Here is a 19,703-nt window from a genome sequence, read left to right on the forward strand (position 1 = left end):
CTTCCATGCATCAGGTATTTTCTGTCATGTCTCTACTGAATTCCAGTGTTCTCTTTAGAAGCTATATTTAAAGTGTAGTATTTTTTTCTCAGATGGCACAGCTACTAGATGGAGGGAGCTGTTTGACCTACTTTGTTGTATTACACCTTGAGATTTTACTTTTTACTGAAGCAAAATATGGGTTAGCCAAACTAACACATATAGAAAAGAAGATGCCAACAAATTTCTGGGTTTTTCCTACACAGATATAGCACAGACATCAAGATCCCAGACTCCAGAGGTATAAAGTTCTGGGTTCAAGTCCCAGTTCTCCCACTTCAGTTTCTTAATTTTAGTCAGCCTCACTTTCTTCTTCTGTAAAATGAAGGTTTGATTTGGCCATGCCTCTCTGAATGGACTCATTTAGTCTATTCCCTGCCAATGGTGAGTAATCAGTAAATATTAACTTTGATGCTAAGTGATTAAAGAAGCAATGTAGTGTTAGGAATGAGCACGGGTTCCAGTTATAATTTTCATGTAATGTAAATTTCTTTTTCTATTAAATAGGATCAATATAATAACAAACCATAGCAACCTCACCGGGGTTAGTGTGAGGGTCCATGTGATTATGTTGGTGACTGTGCTGAGTAAACAATGATGCAACACAGAAAAAAAGTGCAGTTTTCTACTCACTATTTTCTTCCTGGGGAGGAGGCTAGTGATGGATGCCTCTAGTCACCAATATTCTGCTAGACTATTTTTGATTCCACATATAAGATTGATCATGCAGTTTTGACTTCCTGTGTCTGGATTCTTCACTTACTATAATGTCCTCCAAGTCTGTCTATACTGTAACAAAGGACAGTATTTTCTTCTTTGTAAGGCCGAATAATATTTCATTCTACACATAGAAAATATTTTATTTATCCAGTTGTCATAGAAGGGTATTTATTTTGTTTTTTTATCTTGGCTATTGTGACTAATACTGTAATAAACATTAGAGTGCAGATATCACTTTGAGATCCAGATTTTATTTACTTTGGATATGTACTCAGAAGTGGGATTGCTAGATCAAATGGTAATTCTATTTTTAACTTTTTTAAGAAACACCATATTGTTTTCTATAGTTACTGCACCAAATTATATTCCCACCAACAATGTACAAGTGTTTGTTTTCTTCATATCCTTGCCAAAACTTGTCCTTTAAAAAATAATAGTCACACCAATAAGTGTTAGGTGATAGCTCATTGTGGCTTTGATTTGCATTTCTCTGATATACAGTGATCTTGAATACCTTTTTATATGCCTGCTTGCCATTTGCATGTCTTCGTTCAACAAATGTCTATTCAGGTCCTTTGGCCATTTTTAAAAATTGGATGATTTGTTTGTTGTTGTTTTCTGCTATTGAGTTTTATGAATTTCTTAAACACTTTGGATATTATCCACTTATCAGACATACAGCCTGGAAATATATTATTCCCAGTCCATAGGTTGTTTTTCATTATGTTAACTCACTTCTTGGCTGTGCAGAAGCCTTTTAGTTTGATTTAGTCCCACTTATTTATTTTTACTTTTAATGCCTGTGCTTTTAGTGTCATATCCAAGAAATCATCATCCAGTATAATGTCTAGAAGGTTTTTCCCTGTTTTTCTTTAAGAGTTTTATTTTTCAGGATTTATCTTTATCTTGAATACATTATGAGTTGATTTTTGTTTATGATGTGAGATAGGGTCCAATTTTTTCTTTTGTTGCAGATATCCTTTTTTTTCAGCACATTTCCCTCCATTGTCTATTCTTGGCACCCCATCAAAGATTAGTTGAACATGTATGTATGGATTTAATTCTAGACACTCTTCTCTTTCATATGTTTCTCTTTATTCCAGTACCATACCATTTTGATTGCTATAGCTGTTCTAAAATTTCAAAACATTAAGGGGGTACAAATATTTTAGGTTACATGAATCATTTTTGTAATGCTTGAGTCCCAGCTATAGGTGTGACTATCACCCAAGTAGAGTTCATCATACCCATTAGGTAGGTTTTTTCCCCTCTCCCCTCCTCTTGGATTATTTCCACTGATTTTTAATTCCTTTTGTGCATGTGTGTTTATTGTTTAGTTCTAATGTAATAGTGAGTGCATGTGGTGTTTTTTTGTTTTGTTTTGTTTTGTTTCCATTCTTGAGATACCTCACTTAAGAGAATGGTCTCCAGTTCCATCCAGATCATTGCAAAGGTATTAATTTATTTTTTCATGGCTGGTATATGTATACCAGTACTACCTGGTATACATATACCACATGTTATTAATCCATTCATGAATTGATGGGCACTTGGGTTGATTCTACATCTTTGCAGTTGTGAATTATACTGCAATAAACATTTGAGTAAATGTGTCTTTTTGATGAAAAGTCTTCTTTTCCTTTGGGTAAATACCTAATTGTGGTCAAATGGTAGGTCTACATTTATGTCTTTGAGGAATCTCCATACTGTTTTCCATAGAGGTTGTACTAATTTGCAATCCCACCAACAGTGTATAAGTATTCCTTTCTTGCTGCATCCATGCAAGTATCTATTGTTTTTGGACTTTTAAATAAAAGCCACTCTTACTGGGGTAAGGTGATATCTCATTATGGTTTTAATTTACATTTCCCTGATGATTAACGATGTTAAGCATTTTTTCATATGTTTATTGGCCATTTGTCTTTCTTCTTGTGAGAAGCTTCTATTCCTGTCTTTTGCCCACTTATTAATGGAATTGTTTGTTTTTCTCTTGCTGACTTGCTTGAGTTTTTTGTAAATTTCAGATATTAGCCCTTTATCAGATGTGTAGCTTGTGAATATTTTCTCCCATTGTGTAGGTTACCTATTTGCTGGTTATTTTCTTAGCTATGCAGAAGCTTTTTAATTCAATCAAGTCCCATTTATTATTTTATTTTTTTGGTTGCTGTAACTGCCATTAAAGTCTTAGCTACAAATTATTTGCCTAGGCCAATAACTAGAAGAGTTTTTCCTATATTTTTTCTAGAATTCTTATAGTTTCATTCCTAATATTTAAGTCTTTTATTCATCTTGAATTAAATCTGTAAGTGATGAAAGGTAGGGGTCCTGTTTCATTCTTCTACATGTGGATATCCAATTTTTCAAGGACCATTTATTCAATAAGGCTTCTTTTCCCCAGTCTATATTGTTGCCTGTTTTGTCAAAGATCAGTTGGTTCTCAGTAGATGGTTTTATATATGGGTTCTCTGTTATGTTCCATTGGTCTATGTCTCTATTTTTGTAGCAATACTATTCTCTTTTGGTTATTATAGCCTTCTAGTATAGTTTGAAGTCTGGTAAAGTGATGCCTCCAGATTTGTTCTTTTTGCTTGAGATTGCTGTGGCTATTCAGGCTCTTTTACAGCTCCAAAAGAAGCATAGAATTATTTTTTCTAGATCTGTGAAGTATGATCTTGGTAATTTGATGGGGATGCATTGAATTTGTAATCACTTTGGCCAGTACGGACATTTTAAATTGGAAAATGAGGAGGAAATGGACAAATTTTTAGAAACACACAGCCTTCCCAAGCTCAATCAGGAAGAAATAGAATTCTTAAATAGACCAATATCAAGAACTGAAATTGAAACAGCAATAAAAAACCTTCCCAAAAAGAAAAGCCCTGGTCCAGATGGGTTCACACCTGAATTTTACCATACATACAAAGATGAACTGGTGCCCATCCTACATAAACTATACTTCAATATTGAGAAGGATGGAATTCTCCCCAACACATTCTACCAAGCCAATATAATATTGATACCAAAACCAGGAAAGGATGCAACAAAAAAAGAAAACTACAGACCAATTTCTCTCATGAACGTAGATGCAAAAATTCTCAATAAAATCCTAGCAAATCGTATCCAAGTGCTTATTAAAAAAATAATTCATCATGACCAAGTAGGCTTCATCCCAGAGATGCACAGGTGGTTCAACGTACGAAAATCTATAAATGTAATTCACCACATAAATAGAAGCAAAAATAAAGACCATATGATCCTCTCAATAGATGCAGAAAAAGCATTTGACAAAATTCAACACCCTTTTATGATAAGAACACTTAACAATATAGGCATAAATGGGACCTACCTAAAAATGATACAAGCCATATATGACAAACCCACAGCCAACATCATACTGAATGGGGAAAAATTGAAAGCATTCCCACTCAGAACTGGAACCAGACAAGGCTGCCCACTGTCCCCATTACTTTTCAACATAGTATTGGAAGTCCTTGCAAGAGCTATCAGACAAGAGAGCAGAATCAAGGGTGTCCAAATGGGGACAGAAGAGATCAAACTCTCACTCTTCACTGATGACATGATGTTGTACCTGGAAAACCCCAAGGACTCAACCAAGAGACTCCTGGAATTAATTAATGAATTCAGTAAAGTCTCAGGTTACAAAATCAATACACACAAATCAGAGGCATTCATATATGCCAATACCATTCAATCAGAGAACCAAATTAAGGACTCAATACCTTTCAAGATAGCAACAAAGAAAATAAAATATCTAGGAATATATTTAACTAAAGAGGTAAAGGACCTCTATAAAGAGAACTATGAAACGCTAAGGAAGGAAATTGCAGAACACGTAAATAAGTGGAAATCCATACCATGCTCATGGATTGGAAGAATAATATTGACTCTACCTATCCATGAGCGTGATATGTTTTTCCATTTGTTTGTATCCTCTGATTTCTGTCCTTGAAGTTTTGTAGTTCTCCTTTTAGAGAATTTTTTACCTCCTTAGTTATTCCTAAAATATTCCTAAATATTTTATTTTCTTTGTAGCTATTGTGAATGGTCTTGAGTCTTTAATTTGATACTTGGCTTGACAGTTATTGATATGAAGAAATGCTCCTGATTAATGTACATGGAATTTGTAACCTGAGACTGCTTAATATATTTATCAATTCCAGGAGACTCTTGGGTGGAATGTTTGGGGTTTTCTAGATACAAGATCATATCATCAGTGAAGAGTGATAGTTCAACCTCTTCTTTCCTGATTTGGATACATTTTATTTTTTTCTCTAGCCTGATTGCTCTGTGTAGGACTTCCAGCACTATGTTGATTAGAAGTGGTGACAGTGGGCATCCTTATCTTATTCCAGTCCTTAGGGTAAATGCTTTCAACTTTTCCCCATTCAGTATGATGTCGGCTCTGGGTTTGTCTTATATGGCTTTTATAATTCTGAGATATATTCCTTCTACGCATAGTTTGTTGTGGGTTTTTATCATGGAAGAATGCTGGCTTTTGTCCAGTGCTTTTTCTGCATCTACTGAGATGATCATATGGTCTTTGTTTTTGCTTTTGTTTATATGGTGAATTACATTGATTGATTTATTTATCTGGAACCATCCTTGAATCCCTGGGATGAAGCCCAGTTTGTCCTAGAGGATTTTTTTTTAAGTGCTGTTGAATTCAGTTTGTTAGTATTTTATGGAGGATTTTTGCATCTATATTCATAAGGAATATTGTTTTGTAGATTTTTGTTGTTGTTGTTTTCCTTTCCTGACTTTGGTATCAAGGTGATACTGGCTTTAGAGAATGAATTGGGGAGAATTCCCTCTTTCTCAGTATTATGAAATAATTTCTGTATTGTGGGTACTAGCTCTTTTTTGTTAATCTGATAGAATTCAGCTGTGAGTCCACTTAGTCCAGGGCTTTTATTTGTTGGAGGTTTTTTATTACTGTTTCAACCTCACTGTTCATTATTGGTCTGTTCAGGAGCTCTATTTATTCCTGGTTGAATCTTGGGAGGTTGTCAGTTTCCAGGAACTTGACCATTTCCTCTACATTCTCTGGTTTATGCACATAAAAATTTATGTAGTATTCATGGATGTTTTATATTTCTACAGTATCAGTTGTTGCGTTTTCATTTCCAGTTCAGCTTATTTGTTTCCTTCCCTTCTGTTCTTGGTTAATCTAGCAAGAGGTCCATCAATTTTGTTTATCTTTTCAAAGAACCAGATTTTTGTTTCATTAATCCTTTGTATGTTTTTTGTCTTGTTTTCCAATTCTTTTAGTTCTTCTCTGACCTTCATTATTTCTTTTCTAATGCTGACTTTGGGTTTGGTTTGTTCTTCCTTTTCTAGTTCCTTGAGGTGTCACAGTAGGTTGTTAATTTGTGATCTCCTGTCTTTTTGATGTAGACATTTAAAGCTATAGATTTACCCCTGAGGAATGCTTTTGGTATGTCCCAAAGATTTTGATAGCTTGTGTTGCTCTTTGTCATTCAGTTCTAAGAATTTCTTCATTTCCATCTGAAAGACATTTTGTTTTTGTGATATCAGTTGTAATGCTTTTTTCATTTCTCACTGAGCTTATTTTGGTCCTTTCTGTTCTATTTCTGGATAATGTATCTAATTGTCTATTGATTTTGTTTATCTTTTCAAAGAACCAACTTCTTGTTTATTGATGCTTTGTGGGTTTTGGGCGGGGTTGTTTTTGTTTTTGTTTTCACTTAATTTAGTTATCCACTGTGCTTCATTAGTTCTTTTCTACTGCTGGTTTTTGGTTGGTTGGTTCTTCTTTTTCTAGATCCTTGAGAAGTGACATTAGGTTGTTAATTTATGATCTTTATGTCTTTTTGATATAAGCATTTAGGGCTATGAACTTCCCCTGTAACACTGCTTTTAATGTATCCCATATATTTTGGAAACTTCTGTCCTCATTTTATTTCAGTTGAAAAAATCTTTTGATTTTTATCTTAATTTTGTCATGGAACCACAGATCACTCAGCAGCAGTTTGTTTAATTTCCCTGACTTTGTGTATATTTGAGAGTTCCCTCTTGGACTTGATTTCTAGTTTTATTTCACTGTGGTTTGAGAGGATACATGGTATGATACTGATTTTTCTGATTTTTTTTCATATTTGTTGGCCATTTGTATTTCTTTTTTTTTTTACAAGGCAATGTAATTTTTAATGACTTTTATCACCCTCTAACTCTTATGCTATAATTTTTTTCATGCTAATCCAGATCCTGAATTTTAACACCATGGCAAAATCAGAACTGGCAGGAACAGACTTCTAATCATCAGTGGCAAAAGACAAGGCTATGTTCTTCTCCCTTCTATTTCATGTCATTTTTAATAGCATGAAATCACCCTCACATGAACTAGACACATGCCTCCGCCATGGGAAAATACTCAGGGTGACCAGGAGAATTTAAAATACATTAGATTCTGGTAAGAAACATTGTCATAAAGATGGCTTGGAACTAAGCATTCTTTTTTTAATTAATTAATTTATTTAAATTTTTATTTCAGCATATTACAGGGGTACAAATGTTTAGGTTACATATGTTGCCTTTGCCCCACTCAAGTCAGAGGTTCAAGCATGTCTTTTTAAATTTTTTTTATTATTTTTCATTTCAGAATATTATGGGGGTACAAACATTTTGGTTACACATAACGCCTTTGCCTCACCTGAGCAAGAGCTACAAGAATGCCCTTCCCCCATACAGTGCATTCCACACCCATTCATTGTGAGTTTATGCACCCTCACCACCTCCCTCCCACCTGACCAGCACCAGATGACTATTACTTCCACGTGAGCACCTTAGTGTTAATCAGCTAATACCAATTTGATGGCAAGTACATGTGGGGCTTGTTTTTCCATTCTTGTGATACTTCACTTTGAAGAATGGACTCCAGCTCTATCCAGAATAATATAAGAGGTGCTAGTTCACCGTTGTTTGTGGTTGAATACTATTACATGGTAAAAATGTACCACATTTTATTAATCCACTCATGTATTAATGGGCAGTAAGGTTGTTTCCACATCTTTGCAATTGCAAATTGTGCTGCCATAAACATTCGAGTGTAGATGTCTTTATTATAGGATGTCCTTTTTTCCTTTGGGTAGATGCCTAGTAGTGGGATTGCTGGATCACAAGGTATTTCTATTTTTAGCTCTTTGAGATATCTTGCCAAGTTACTTTCCACAAGGGTTGTACTAATTTGCAGTCCCACCAGAAGCATGAGAGAGGAACACTTTTGTTGTTTTGGGACTTTTTGATAAAGGCCATTCTCATTGGAGTTAAATGATATCTCATTGTGGTTTTGATTTGCATTTCCCTGATGATTAGAGATGTTGAGCACTTTTTTATGTTTCCTGGCCATTAGTCTGTCTTCTTTTGATAAGTTTCTATTCATGTCCTTTCTCCACGTTTTGATAGGCTTGTTTGATATTATCTTGTTAATTTTCTTAAGTTCTATATAGATTCTTGTTATCAGCCCTTTATTGGATGTGTAGCATGCAAATATATTCTCCCATTCTGTAGGTTATCTACTGGCTCTAATGATAGATTCCTTGGCTGTGCAGAAGCTTTGTAATTTGATCAGGGTCCCATTTATTTATTTTTATTTCTGCTTTGATTGCTTTGGGGGTCTTCTTCATAAATTCTTTGGCTAAGCTGATGTCTATAAGAGTTTTCCCAACATTTTTTTCTACAAATCCTAAGGTTTCACTCTTTAGGTTTAAGTCTGTTACCCACCATGAGTTGATTTTTGTGAGAGGTGAGAGGTAGGGATCCAGTTTCAATCTTCTGCATGTGGTTATCCAATTTTCTCAGCACCATTTTTTGACTAGAGATTCTTTTCCCCTGTGTATATCTTTGTCTACTTTGTCAAAGATTAGAAGACAATATAAGGATGGTTTTATATCTGGGTTCTCAGTCCTGTTCCAAAGGTGTATATCTCTGTTCTTGTGCCAGTACCATGTTGTTTTGGTTACTATATCCTTGTAAAGCTTGAAGTCTGGTACACTGTTAGCTCCCAATTTCTTCTTTATGCTTAAGATTGTTTTGACTATATGAGGTCTTCTCTGTTTCCATACAAAGCATACAATTATTTGTCTAGATCTGCTAAGAATTGTGATGGTATTTTAGCAGGCATTGCATTAATTCTGTAGATCACTTTAGGTAGTATGGACATTTTAACAATATTGATTCTGCCAGTCCATGATCATGGTACAGTTTTCCATCTGTTTACATCTTCTACAGTTTCTTTTCTCAGTGTTTCATAGTTCTCCCTATATAGGTCTCTCACCTTCATTAAATATATTCCTAAATATTTAATTTTCTCTGATGCTATTGTGAAAAGTATTCCATCTTTGATTTCAGCTTGAGTGTTAATGGTATATATGAATGCCACTGATTTACGTGCATTAATTTTGTATCCTGAGATTTTACTAAATCCATTTATCAAGTCCAGGAGTATCTTGGTTGAATCTTTGGGATTTTCCAGATATAATATCATATCATCAGCAAGGAGTGAGAGATTAGATTCTTCTGCCCCCATTTGGACACTGTTAATTCCCTCCTTTTGTTGATTGCTCTAGCAAGGACTTCCAGCACTATATTGAATAGAAGTGGATAAGTGGGAAACCTTGTCTGGTTTCAGTTCTAAGTAAGAATGCTTTCAAATTTTCCGTGTTCAGTATGATATTGACTGTGGGTTTATCATATATGGCTTTAATAATTTTAAAGTATGACTTATCTATACCTATTTTGTTAAGAGTTTTTATCATAAAAGTGTGCTGTATTTTGTCAAATATTTTTTCTGCATCTATTGAGAGACTCATATGGTCTTTGTTCTTGCTTTTACTTATGTGGTGTATTCCATTTATAGATTTTTGTATGTCAAAACATCCTTGCATCTCTGGGAAAAACCCCACCTGGTCATGATTAATCATTTTTTTTATGTGCTGTTGAATTCATTTTGCTAAGATTTTGTTGAGGATTTTGAAATCTATATTCATTAAGGATATTGGTCTGTAGTTTTCTTTTTTTATGTCCTTTCTGGATTTGGTATCAAGGTTATATTGACTTCATAGAACAAGTTGGGGGGGACTCCACCCCTCTCAATGTTGTGGAACAATTTCTGCAGTATCGGTATGAGTTCTTCTGTATAAGTTTGGTAAAATTCAGGTGTGAACTCATCTGGCCCAGGACTTTTTTTGTTGGAATATTTTTAATTGGTGCTTCAATTTCTGTGCTTGATATTGTTCTGTTCCAGAATTCTATTTCTTCCAGATTCAGCCTAGGGAGAATATGTGTTTCTAAGAATGTGTCCATTTCTTCCACGTTTTGTAGTTTTGGGATATATAGATTTTTATACTAGTCAAAGATAATGTTTTGTATTTCCATGATGTCTGTAGCGAGCCCTCCTTTTTCATTTCTAATTGAGCTTATAAGAGTCCTTTTCTTTCTAGTCCTTGTCAATAGCATGAGGGCTGTCAATTTTGTTTATCTTTTTGAAAACTGACTTTTGGTTTTATTAATCTTCTTTATAGTTCTTTTATTCTTGACTTCATTTAGTTCTGCTCTGATCTTAGTTATTCCTTTTCTTCTGCTGGGTTTAGAATTGATTTGCTCTTCCTTTTCCAGTTCCTTGAGATGGTTTATTAGTTTGTTGATTTGTGAACTTTCTGTCTTTTGGATGTGTGCATTTAATACTATTAGTTTTACTCTCAGGAATGCTTTTGCTGTATCCCACAGATTTTGATAACTTGTGTCCCCATTACCATTTAGTTTGAAGAATCTTTTGATTTCTGTCTTGATCTCTTCCCTGACTCAATAGTCATTCAGCAATAGATTGTTTAATTTCTATGACTTTGTGAAGTGGTGAGTATTTCTGTTGAAATTGATCTCTAATTTTATTCCACTATGGTCTGAGAAGGTACATGGTATAATTTCTATTTTTTAAAATTTGTTGGCATCTGTTTTGTGGCCTAGGATGTAATCAATTTTAGAGAAAGTTTCATGAGCTTATGAGAAGAATGAATATTCAATTTTATTTAGGTGGAATATTCTGTAGATGTCTGTTGGACCCATCTGTTCCAGAGCTCTGTTTAAGTCAACTGTTTCTTTGCTTATTTTTTGCTTGGAGCATCTGTCCAATTCTGTCAGAGAGGTATTGAAATCCCCAGCTACTATGGTGTTACTGTTTATCATGCTATTTAGATTAAACAGGGTTTGATTTATGTATCTGGGCACTCCTGTCTTGGGTGCATAAATATTAAGAATTGTTCAGTCTTCTTGTTGGACTTTTCCCTCCACCACTATATAGTGACCATCTTTGTCTTTCTTTACTTTTACTGTTTTAAAGTTTATGTTATCTGATATAAGAATAGCTACCCCAGCTTTCTTTTGGTGTCCATTTGCCTGGTTGTTTGTTTTCCAACCCTTCACGTTGTATCTGAAATTATCTTTGTGGGTAAGGTGCATTTCCTGGAGACAGCAGTACTTGGCTTGTGTTTTTTTATGCACTCAGCCAGTCTATGTCTCTTCAGTGAGCAATTCAAGCGATTCACATTCATTGAGAGAATTGATATTTGGAGTAGATTTCTGTTCATACTGTTGGATAGAGTCTTATTGTTCCGTTTTACCTCTCAAGCCATTGTGCAATCAGGGTTCTGGACTTTAACTCTTGAGTGGTTTTACATTGGTGGGTGTCTATTGCACTGGTCAGTATATAATGCAGGTCTGAGTACTTCCTGCAGAGTATGTCTGGTCTTCACAAATTCCATAAGTGATTGCTTGTCTGGGGAAGTCTTTATTTCTCCCTTATATAAGCTTAGTTTTGCAGGATAAAGAATTCTAGGTTGGCCATAATTCTGTTTTAGAAGATTAGGGATGGGTCCCCAGTTCCTCCTGGCTTGTAAGGTTTCAGTTGAGAAGTCTGCAGTTAGTCTGACAGGTTTTCCTTTGTAGGTTACCTGCCGTTTTCATTTTACTGCTTGAAGGATTGCCTCTTTGTTTACTTTGGCCAGCCTAATAACTATATGATGTGGTGATTGCCTTTTCACATTGAGTCTCCCAGGAGTTCTGTGTGTCTTGTACCTGGATATCTAGATTTCTTGCCAGGCCAGATAAGTTTTTCTCCATTATTCCAATAAATAGATTTTCCAGCCCTTGTGTATTTTCTTCTTCTCTCTGAGGGATGCCTATAATTCTTATGTTTGGTTTCTTTATGTAATCCCACATTTCTTGTGTGTTTTGTTCATGTCTCTTGATTCTGTGTTCTTTTGCTTCATCTGATTTGTTTAGCACATAGGTGTAATCTTCAAGCTCTGAGATTCTTTCCTCCATGTGATCCAACCTATTCTTTAAGGCTTTCCACTGTGTTTTATAGCTCCTCGAATGCCTCTTTCATTCCAGTATTTCTGTTTGGTTCTTTGTTAATACTTTAATTTCTTTAAAGAACTTTTCATTCATTTCCTATATTGTTCTTGTGGCTTCTTTGTGTTGGGTTTCAATTTTCTCTTCAATTCCATTGAGTTTTCTTACCATCTATATTTGGAATTCTTCCTCTGTCATTTTAATCATTTTGTTTAAGTTGTTGTCTGCTATTGAGGATCTAACGATTTCTTTTGGGGGTGACTTTTCACTCTGATATTTCATGTTTCCTGTGTTTTTTCACGTATTCTTTCTTACTAGGCTTCTTGGTCAAGAACTGGGGGTGCTAGGACTGGTTTATGCCCCTATCTCCACATCCCCAAAGGTTGTTTCTTGGCAGTGATTTTGAGAGGTGTGCTGGTCCTGTATTGCCTTTGGGGTATTTTAGCAAATTGAGTTACCTCTGACCTGTTGTCTTCACCTCTTGCCAACAGAAACTAGTGAGTTTGGTCTCCTAGCTTAAGATCCAAGCTGGTGGATTGCACTTGTTGGTACAACTCAACTTCTCTCTAAGAGCTTGAGATGAAAGGCACTGTTTTAAGCTATAGGGTTACACTCTCTGTTGTTGATTGTATCTTACATGGAGGAGCCAGTTATCAAAGTAATCTGATGACTCTGTGGTAGGCTCTGCTACCCTGGATGGTGTATATGAATGCCCCGATCCTTGGGAGAAGGCTTGCCACTCTCAAGGGTTACTTGGACCTTGTTCCCCCTTAACGTGGGGGTACAAGCAAAATAGATTGCACCTGGTACATGCAAGCCTGGGTGTGTGCTTCTATGGTTGCTTGACCAAAGGGGCTAGGGAGCCGCTAATATGTTATTCAGGGCTCTTTCACCACACTTGGAGAGTGGTGAAAGATAGAAGTGTTCAATTGGTGCAATTGCTGAGGTCCCTGGCCAGGTTTTTCTTCCCTGTCCACAAACCCCAATACTGTTGGCTGCCCAGACCCAGGCCCTGTTCTTATTTGATGGCCTAAGCCAGTCTGGTGGGCAGAGTCAACAGGCTGCCTACTATTTCTCTGGCTCCAAGGTCCCACACCTTTATGCCAGCTGCACAAAGAAAGTGGCTTTTCTCATTTCTCCCATCTCCAAGTGTAGAGTCCACCATGACTGCCACAAAAATCCCCAGGATGGGGATAGAGTGGTGCCTGAAACTGTTGCCGCTGCAGCATTTCTGGACTGAGAATCCCAAAGATGATGGCCACCCTCCCCTGGAGAGCTAGCACTGGGAGCAACCACTCAAGAGTTGGTAGAAGCTGGTCCAGCGGATTGAATCAACAGGCCGTCAGCTGTTGCTTTGGCATCACAGTCCTGCAGTCTCATATCTGCCTAGCAGAGGGTCCTACTCTTTTTGTCCTTCCCTGAGCTGACCAAATTGCCAGAAGTTTCCAGGGGCAGAGCCCCCTTTTTGGCATTCACCTCCTGTGCTCTGGTCCTACTGACCACCAGAGATGAGGTGCCTGTCTTCAAACTCCTTTGCATGGTCAGAGTCGCAGGAAGTAACCACTCAGACCAGTCCCTCCCCTACCTAGTGTGGTCCCAGCACAGAGCACTGGAGAGTTCAAAATGTTTCCTGCTATGGTCTTCTCTCCACAGAGCCTATCATCCCATGCCACAACTTGCACTGACTTTAGGCACATCCCTGTCTGAGTGGGTGTGGAGGTCTGTCAGGGAACCAGGTGTCCTCTTTTGGGTCAGATCACACTGCACTGGCTGGCCAGGTGAGCGGCCCTCCTGTGCTGCTCTCTATTCCCTATTATATTTCTTGCACTCTCCAGTCTTTGAGAACGTATGTCCCTTTCACATTTTTTCCTGCACTGCATGTCCCATGCTGTTTCTCTTCAGATTCACAATGCTGTTCTCAGTGAGGGGAATGATCCACTCATGTGTAGCCATCTTTCACCTCCTTCTTTGGGAGCAGTGAGCAAGGAGGCTACCACCAATCTGCCATTTTTCACCTGATTTTTCTGATTTTGCTGAGACTTATTTTATGGCTTAATATGTGATCCATCTTGGAAGATGTCCTATGTGCTGATGAGAAGAATGTACATTCTGTAGTTTCGGGTAGAATGTTCTATAAATGTGTTTTAGGTCTATTTGTTTTAGAGTCCTGTTTGAGTCCAATATTTCTTTCTAGATTTTGTGCCTCAATGATCTTTCCCATTCTGTCAGTGGAGTGTTAAAGTCCCCAGCTATTATGATGCCACTGTTTGTTTCTTATTTAGATCTACCTGAATTTGTTTTATGAATCTGAGTGCTCCCATGTTAAGTGCACATATATTTAGGATTTTTATATCTTGTTGAATTGTTTCCTTCATCATTTTATAATGACCATCTTTTTCATTTTTAACCATTGTTGATTTACAGTGTATTTTATCTGATGTGAGGATAGCTACTCCTGCTCACTTACGTTTTGCATTTACATGGTATTTTTTCCCCATCCCTTTACTTTGAAGCCATGAGAGTCTTTGCAAGTTAAATGGGTTTCTTGGAGACAGCATATAGTTGGGTTGTGTTTCTTCATCTATTCCACCAATTTATATCTTTTAAAAGGAAAATTATGACTGTTCACCTTCAATGTTAGTAATGATACATGAGATACTGTTCTATTCATTATGTTGAATGATACCTTGTTGTTTTGTTTTCCCTTGTGCTACAGTTTTACAGGAGCTGTGAGCTTAAACTTTTGGGTGATTTTTATACAGGTAGATATTTATTGTACTGTTCCATGTATAGTGCACTTTTGAGAATTTCCGTAGGGCAGGTCTAGTGGTGACAAATTCCCTTCGTGTTTGCTTGTCTGGGAAAGACTTTGTTTTTCAGTCATTTTTGAAACTTAGTTTTACAGGATACAAAATTCTTGCATGACAGTTATTCTATTCAGTAATAACCCTGGTCATGGTGATTTTAAGGATGGAAAAAATTTAAAAAATAATAGAATAACCCTGGTCTCTTCTGGCTTTTAGGGTCTTTGCTGAGAAGTTTTCTCTTAGTCCTACAAGTTTTCCTTTGTAAGTTAGTTGTTGCTTTCACCTTGCAGCCTGTAGAAGTTTCTCCTTCACTTTGACTTTGGCTAGAGTTATGACTATGTGTCTTGGTGATGTCCTGTTTGCAATAAATCTTCCCAGTGTTTGTTGATTATCTGATATCTGGATATCTAAATCTCTGGTAGTACCAGGAACTTTATCTCAATTATTCCCTCAAAGAGGTTGTCCATGCTTTTTCCTTTTCTTCTCCCCTTCAGGGATGCCTTCAATTCTTTTTTTTTTTTTTAATTATTTAAGACCTTTATTAACAGGTGCTTGCAGTTTGTTGACTTTTTTGAAAAAATCAAGTTGTAAACTTTTATTACAAATTAAAAATGAAGTTCTTAAAAAATCTCAACTTGACCAGATATGAAACAATTTAAAAACCTTTAAAGGCGCATTGAGAAAAACCAGGCTTTTTTAAAAAACACGTTTGTTATTACCAAAAAAGACATCTTTAGGTAAAAATAATAAAAACCCCATGCTGCATAGATAATGCAGATAGTTCTAGTTATCTGGTCAACGGGCAAAAAGCAAGCACTTAAGGTCTTCAGCTCCAATCTTGTTCATTTCTTATTGCTGGAATTTCATATTCATTTCTTCTTGTTGGATGACTAAACCGGACAATGGTGGAGATGGTAAGCCGGCATTTACTCAGCCCCGCCCTGCTCAGCCTCAGGAGCGGACGAATTCTCAGCTGGCGGATCGGCTGCTTTTGTCTCTTTGCCGTCTTGTGGTTTAGGGTTTTCTGGGCATCTGCGTCGGTAATTGAAGTTGCGGCGGTACGTTGAGGCAGCTGTTGACCTTGGGTCTCATCTCCTTGATTCTCTTTATCCTCTTCATTGCCGTCCTCTCTGGGCTGTCTTTGGCAAGGAGGGCCCCTGCGGAATCATGGTCTATAACCCCGATACATATTCTGTCTTACTGGTGGTCTATGTTGTTCTCCTACACCCTGGTTGTCAGCACCCTCCATCACTTCTCCCTGTACAGGAGGAGGGTTGGAATACTATGGTTGACGCCCATAGGGTCTCTGCATGTAGTAAGGTGGGACCCTTCGCCTGCAGTAGGGCCGGCATTGTTGGGCCTGGCCTTCAGGAGCACTCTCCGATCCCTCATTCTTTTCCCCACTCTCACTATTCTGGTAACTCTGCTGGTAATTGCGTGGAGGACCCCTGCGACGTGGATAGCCTCTATGATGGTTACGGTCTGCTGCCTATTTACTGCCTTGAACTGGAATTCCACCAGGGCCTGTAACATTTGCTGCCTCCGCACCCTTTTCTCCTTCAACAACATCAAACTCCACAGTTTCTCCATCTCCTGCACTGCGAAGGTACTTCCTGGGGTTATTCTTCTTTATGGCAGTCTGGTGTACAAATACATCTTCTTTGGTGTCATTCCTGTTGATGAAACCATATCCATTTCTTACATTGAACCATTTTACTGTCCCCAAAACCTTCGTTGTGGTGACCTTCTTGTCCCTGCCGGCAGGCGCCGCTGATGTGAGGCCGCCCGGGCCACGTTTCCCTGCGCTGCTGCCCGTGGTGCCAGGCTTGGTGTCGGCAGCGCTGAGGGTGGGGGCGGCGGGCGGCTGCTGGGTTTCGGCCTCGCTGCTCATGGTTGCGGTGGTGGTGACTGGGGCCGGCTGCGGCAGCTGCGGCTCCTCCCGATATGTGATGGTAACTAGGCTGGTGGCAGCAGTGGGACTGCACAGGGCTCTCTGGGGTCCGCTCTCCGCTCCCGCTACCGATCGAACTAGCGACAATCTCAATTCTTATATTGGCTCATTTTACATGGTACCATATTTCTCTAGGTGATTGTTCATTCTTCTTCTTTTTTTTTTTCCTACATTTTTGACTGGCTAGGTTAATTTGAAGGCCTTGCCTTCAAGCTCTGATATCCTTTCTTCTGGTTGATCTAGTCTGTTGTTAAATCTTCCTGCTGTATTTTGAAATTCTGTGCTGCTCATGATTCATGGGGCTGTGGAGGTATCATGGCAGCTGGGGCTTTCTCTCCACCCAACACTGGTTGTGGCAGCTGCTGTGGTGCTACTCAGGTTACAGTGGCAGTGCTATCTAGATGGCTGTGGTAGATAGTGGGAGCTAAGAGCACCTCCCCTGCTTGGATCTCCCAGTGGTGAGAGGCACATAGTACACAGTTATGGGCCATACAAACGTGCCTGCAGTCCCTTCTCCCTCCTCAGCCCATCAGTGGTTATGGGGAGATTGCTACATTGTGGCTGACCCCAGTGCAGGCCAGGCATTTTGAAGGTAAGAGCTCAAAATGGTGTCAGTTGAAGCAACCTGGGATTGGAGGCCAGCAGGATCCTGCTGTGCCCACTCTCTGGTGCAATGCTGCTGCACAGTCTCCAAGCAGCTCCCTAATCAGTCTGGAGGCATGACATAGTAGGGGGTTCCCTCACAGTTCAGGTTGCGATGTCTGTGGGGGCAGTATATAGCCCCAGTGTTCTCTTCTCTGACCTTTCCCCATGTATAGATGCTTCCCCCAGGTACTTTGTAATCTTGCTGAACAGATCACTCTGCCTCCCTTTCCTTCACCTTGGATGTCTTCAGTTACTTCTCTCTCCAAGATGGTCCATCCATATGTGAATATGTACTTGCAACTTTTGATCCTCTCCTTGAGAGTGGCTTGTACAGGCTGCTTCTAGTCCACCATCTTGGCCTCCCTTCTAAATTTTTAATTTGTGTAAATTTTCTTAAATATATAAAATATTAGATTATATTTTGAAAGGTAACTAAATTGAAAATATATAGACTTAGAATTCAATCCTAGATTCCCTAAATAAAAACCAAAAAATTCTGCATGATTCACCCGTCTTCCTTGAGACTGTTAACTTCTCTATGCTTTGGAACCAATGACACCTCTAGTGGGACTTCTTTTAAGATGTGAGTCCAGGATCTTTGTGAAAGACCTGACACATTATCTGGAATATAATAGATGACTGATAAATGTTAATTTTATTTTTTATTTCTCTTTGCTTATATTTATACCTTATTTATTTTGAAATACCTAAAACTACATTTCTGAATTGAAATGCTATGTAATATAAAACATGTTTTTATTCTTTTGTGTCAAATTTTCTTTAGACCTTGCTGTAGAGATTTTTGTCTTCTATTTAATTATACTTCTAGGAAATCAATTATAGGAAATAATCATAGAGAATAATTTTTCTTCAAGACCAACTAATAGACTAAATAATGTTAATTATTAAATATTTAACAAAATGCTTAATAATTTTGGCCTTAAACATTTCCTTTATATCAAAATTCTATTCAGACAGACCAATCTATATAATTTCTGATGGACCATGTATCTATTTTGCACATTTCTGCCTCTACATCTTCTCAAAAACCTTCACCTTACCTATGGTTGTCCTTCTTACTTTGATCATTATCCTCCCAGGTACACATTGGGTTGTACTTTTTTTTTTTACACTATCCCTGACTCTTACCTCCCAGAGTGACCCCTTTCTACTTTAAGTTGTACTTAGAATTCACTGGGGCATTTATAGTACTACTTATTAGCACATTTTATATTATGTATCCATTAACTATTATAGTTTTAGTTATTTTTAATGCTTCTGTCTTTTAATTTTAATACAAGAGCAAAAGTGATTTATATACCATTGCATCAACATTATCAGTGTGAAGATAGTTCAAGGTAAAAATAGTGTGAAGAAAATAATATGTCTATTAAAAATCTTTTTTCTTTGTATTCTTCATAGCAGGATGCTTTGCTTTAGGCTATTCTCAGTATATAGTTTTCAATTGTGTGCCCAGACTGAGACTAATGCTTACAGAAATTAATTAGTACATAGTTACTGCCAAGTTCTAAAATCTGATGCAGGGTGGATCCCTGTCAGATTAAATTTAATATAATATTTTCACCTCTGTTATTTTTATAACAGGAATAAGAGTAATATAATAAGCTATAATGGTATTAAGGACTTCAATTCATGTCATTCTTATTTTCTAGGGACTGTTACCCTTTGCTGTAGTAGGGAGTATGGATGAAGTGAAAGTTGGAAAAAGAATGGTGAGAGGCCGTCACTACCCTTGGGGAGTTTTGCAAGGTAATTATAATGAAAGAGGGCAGGCTTTGGAATGATTAAGTTAAATATGCCATGTGTATCATCCATAGTCTCAAAATAGCATTTAAAATTGAGCCAATATTGGTAAATCTTGCTAATCTGTAAATTAAGTTACTAATGAGGAACAAAGGTTCTGTTTCATTTAACTAACACTTACTTTGACTCATAGGAATTTGTCGCCTGCTGCTAACAAATTTTGGGCCAAAATCCAGAGTGGCTGGGCAGAATCTCCTTGTTTATCCAACGTGCCTTGTGCATATTATCTCTGGCTGCATAAACAATGACATTCAGAATGCTGGGAAGTACTTTGAACAAGATTGAAGCATAAATACTGGTGTTTAAACATGTTACATAAACTAATTACT

The 19,703-nt window shown here is 37.4% G+C and overlaps 1 protein-coding gene and 1 pseudogene across 2 annotated transcripts in view; one reads left to right on the plus strand and one right to left on the minus strand.

The window, feature by feature from the left end:
• Positions 1-19,703, plus strand: part of SEPTIN14 (septin 14) — a 99,011-nt gene that overhangs the window by 37,531 nt on the left and 41,777 nt on the right. The window contains exon 6 of the mRNA XM_045542168.1: positions 19,224-19,320. Within this exon, the coding sequence (XP_045398124.1) occupies positions 19,224-19,320 (97 nt within the window). The remainder of the gene's footprint in view (positions 1-19,223; positions 19,321-19,703) is intronic.
• LOC123632674 lies at positions 15,464-16,934 on the minus strand (annotated as a pseudogene). The gene has a single exon (XR_006733423.1). The product of XR_006733423.1 is annotated as a Y-box-binding protein 1-like (transcript).

This window comes from Lemur catta, chromosome 2, assembly GCF_020740605.2.
Source record: "Lemur catta isolate mLemCat1 chromosome 2, mLemCat1.pri, whole genome shotgun sequence".
Taxonomy (NCBI): Eukaryota; Metazoa; Chordata; class Mammalia; order Primates; family Lemuridae; genus Lemur; species Lemur catta.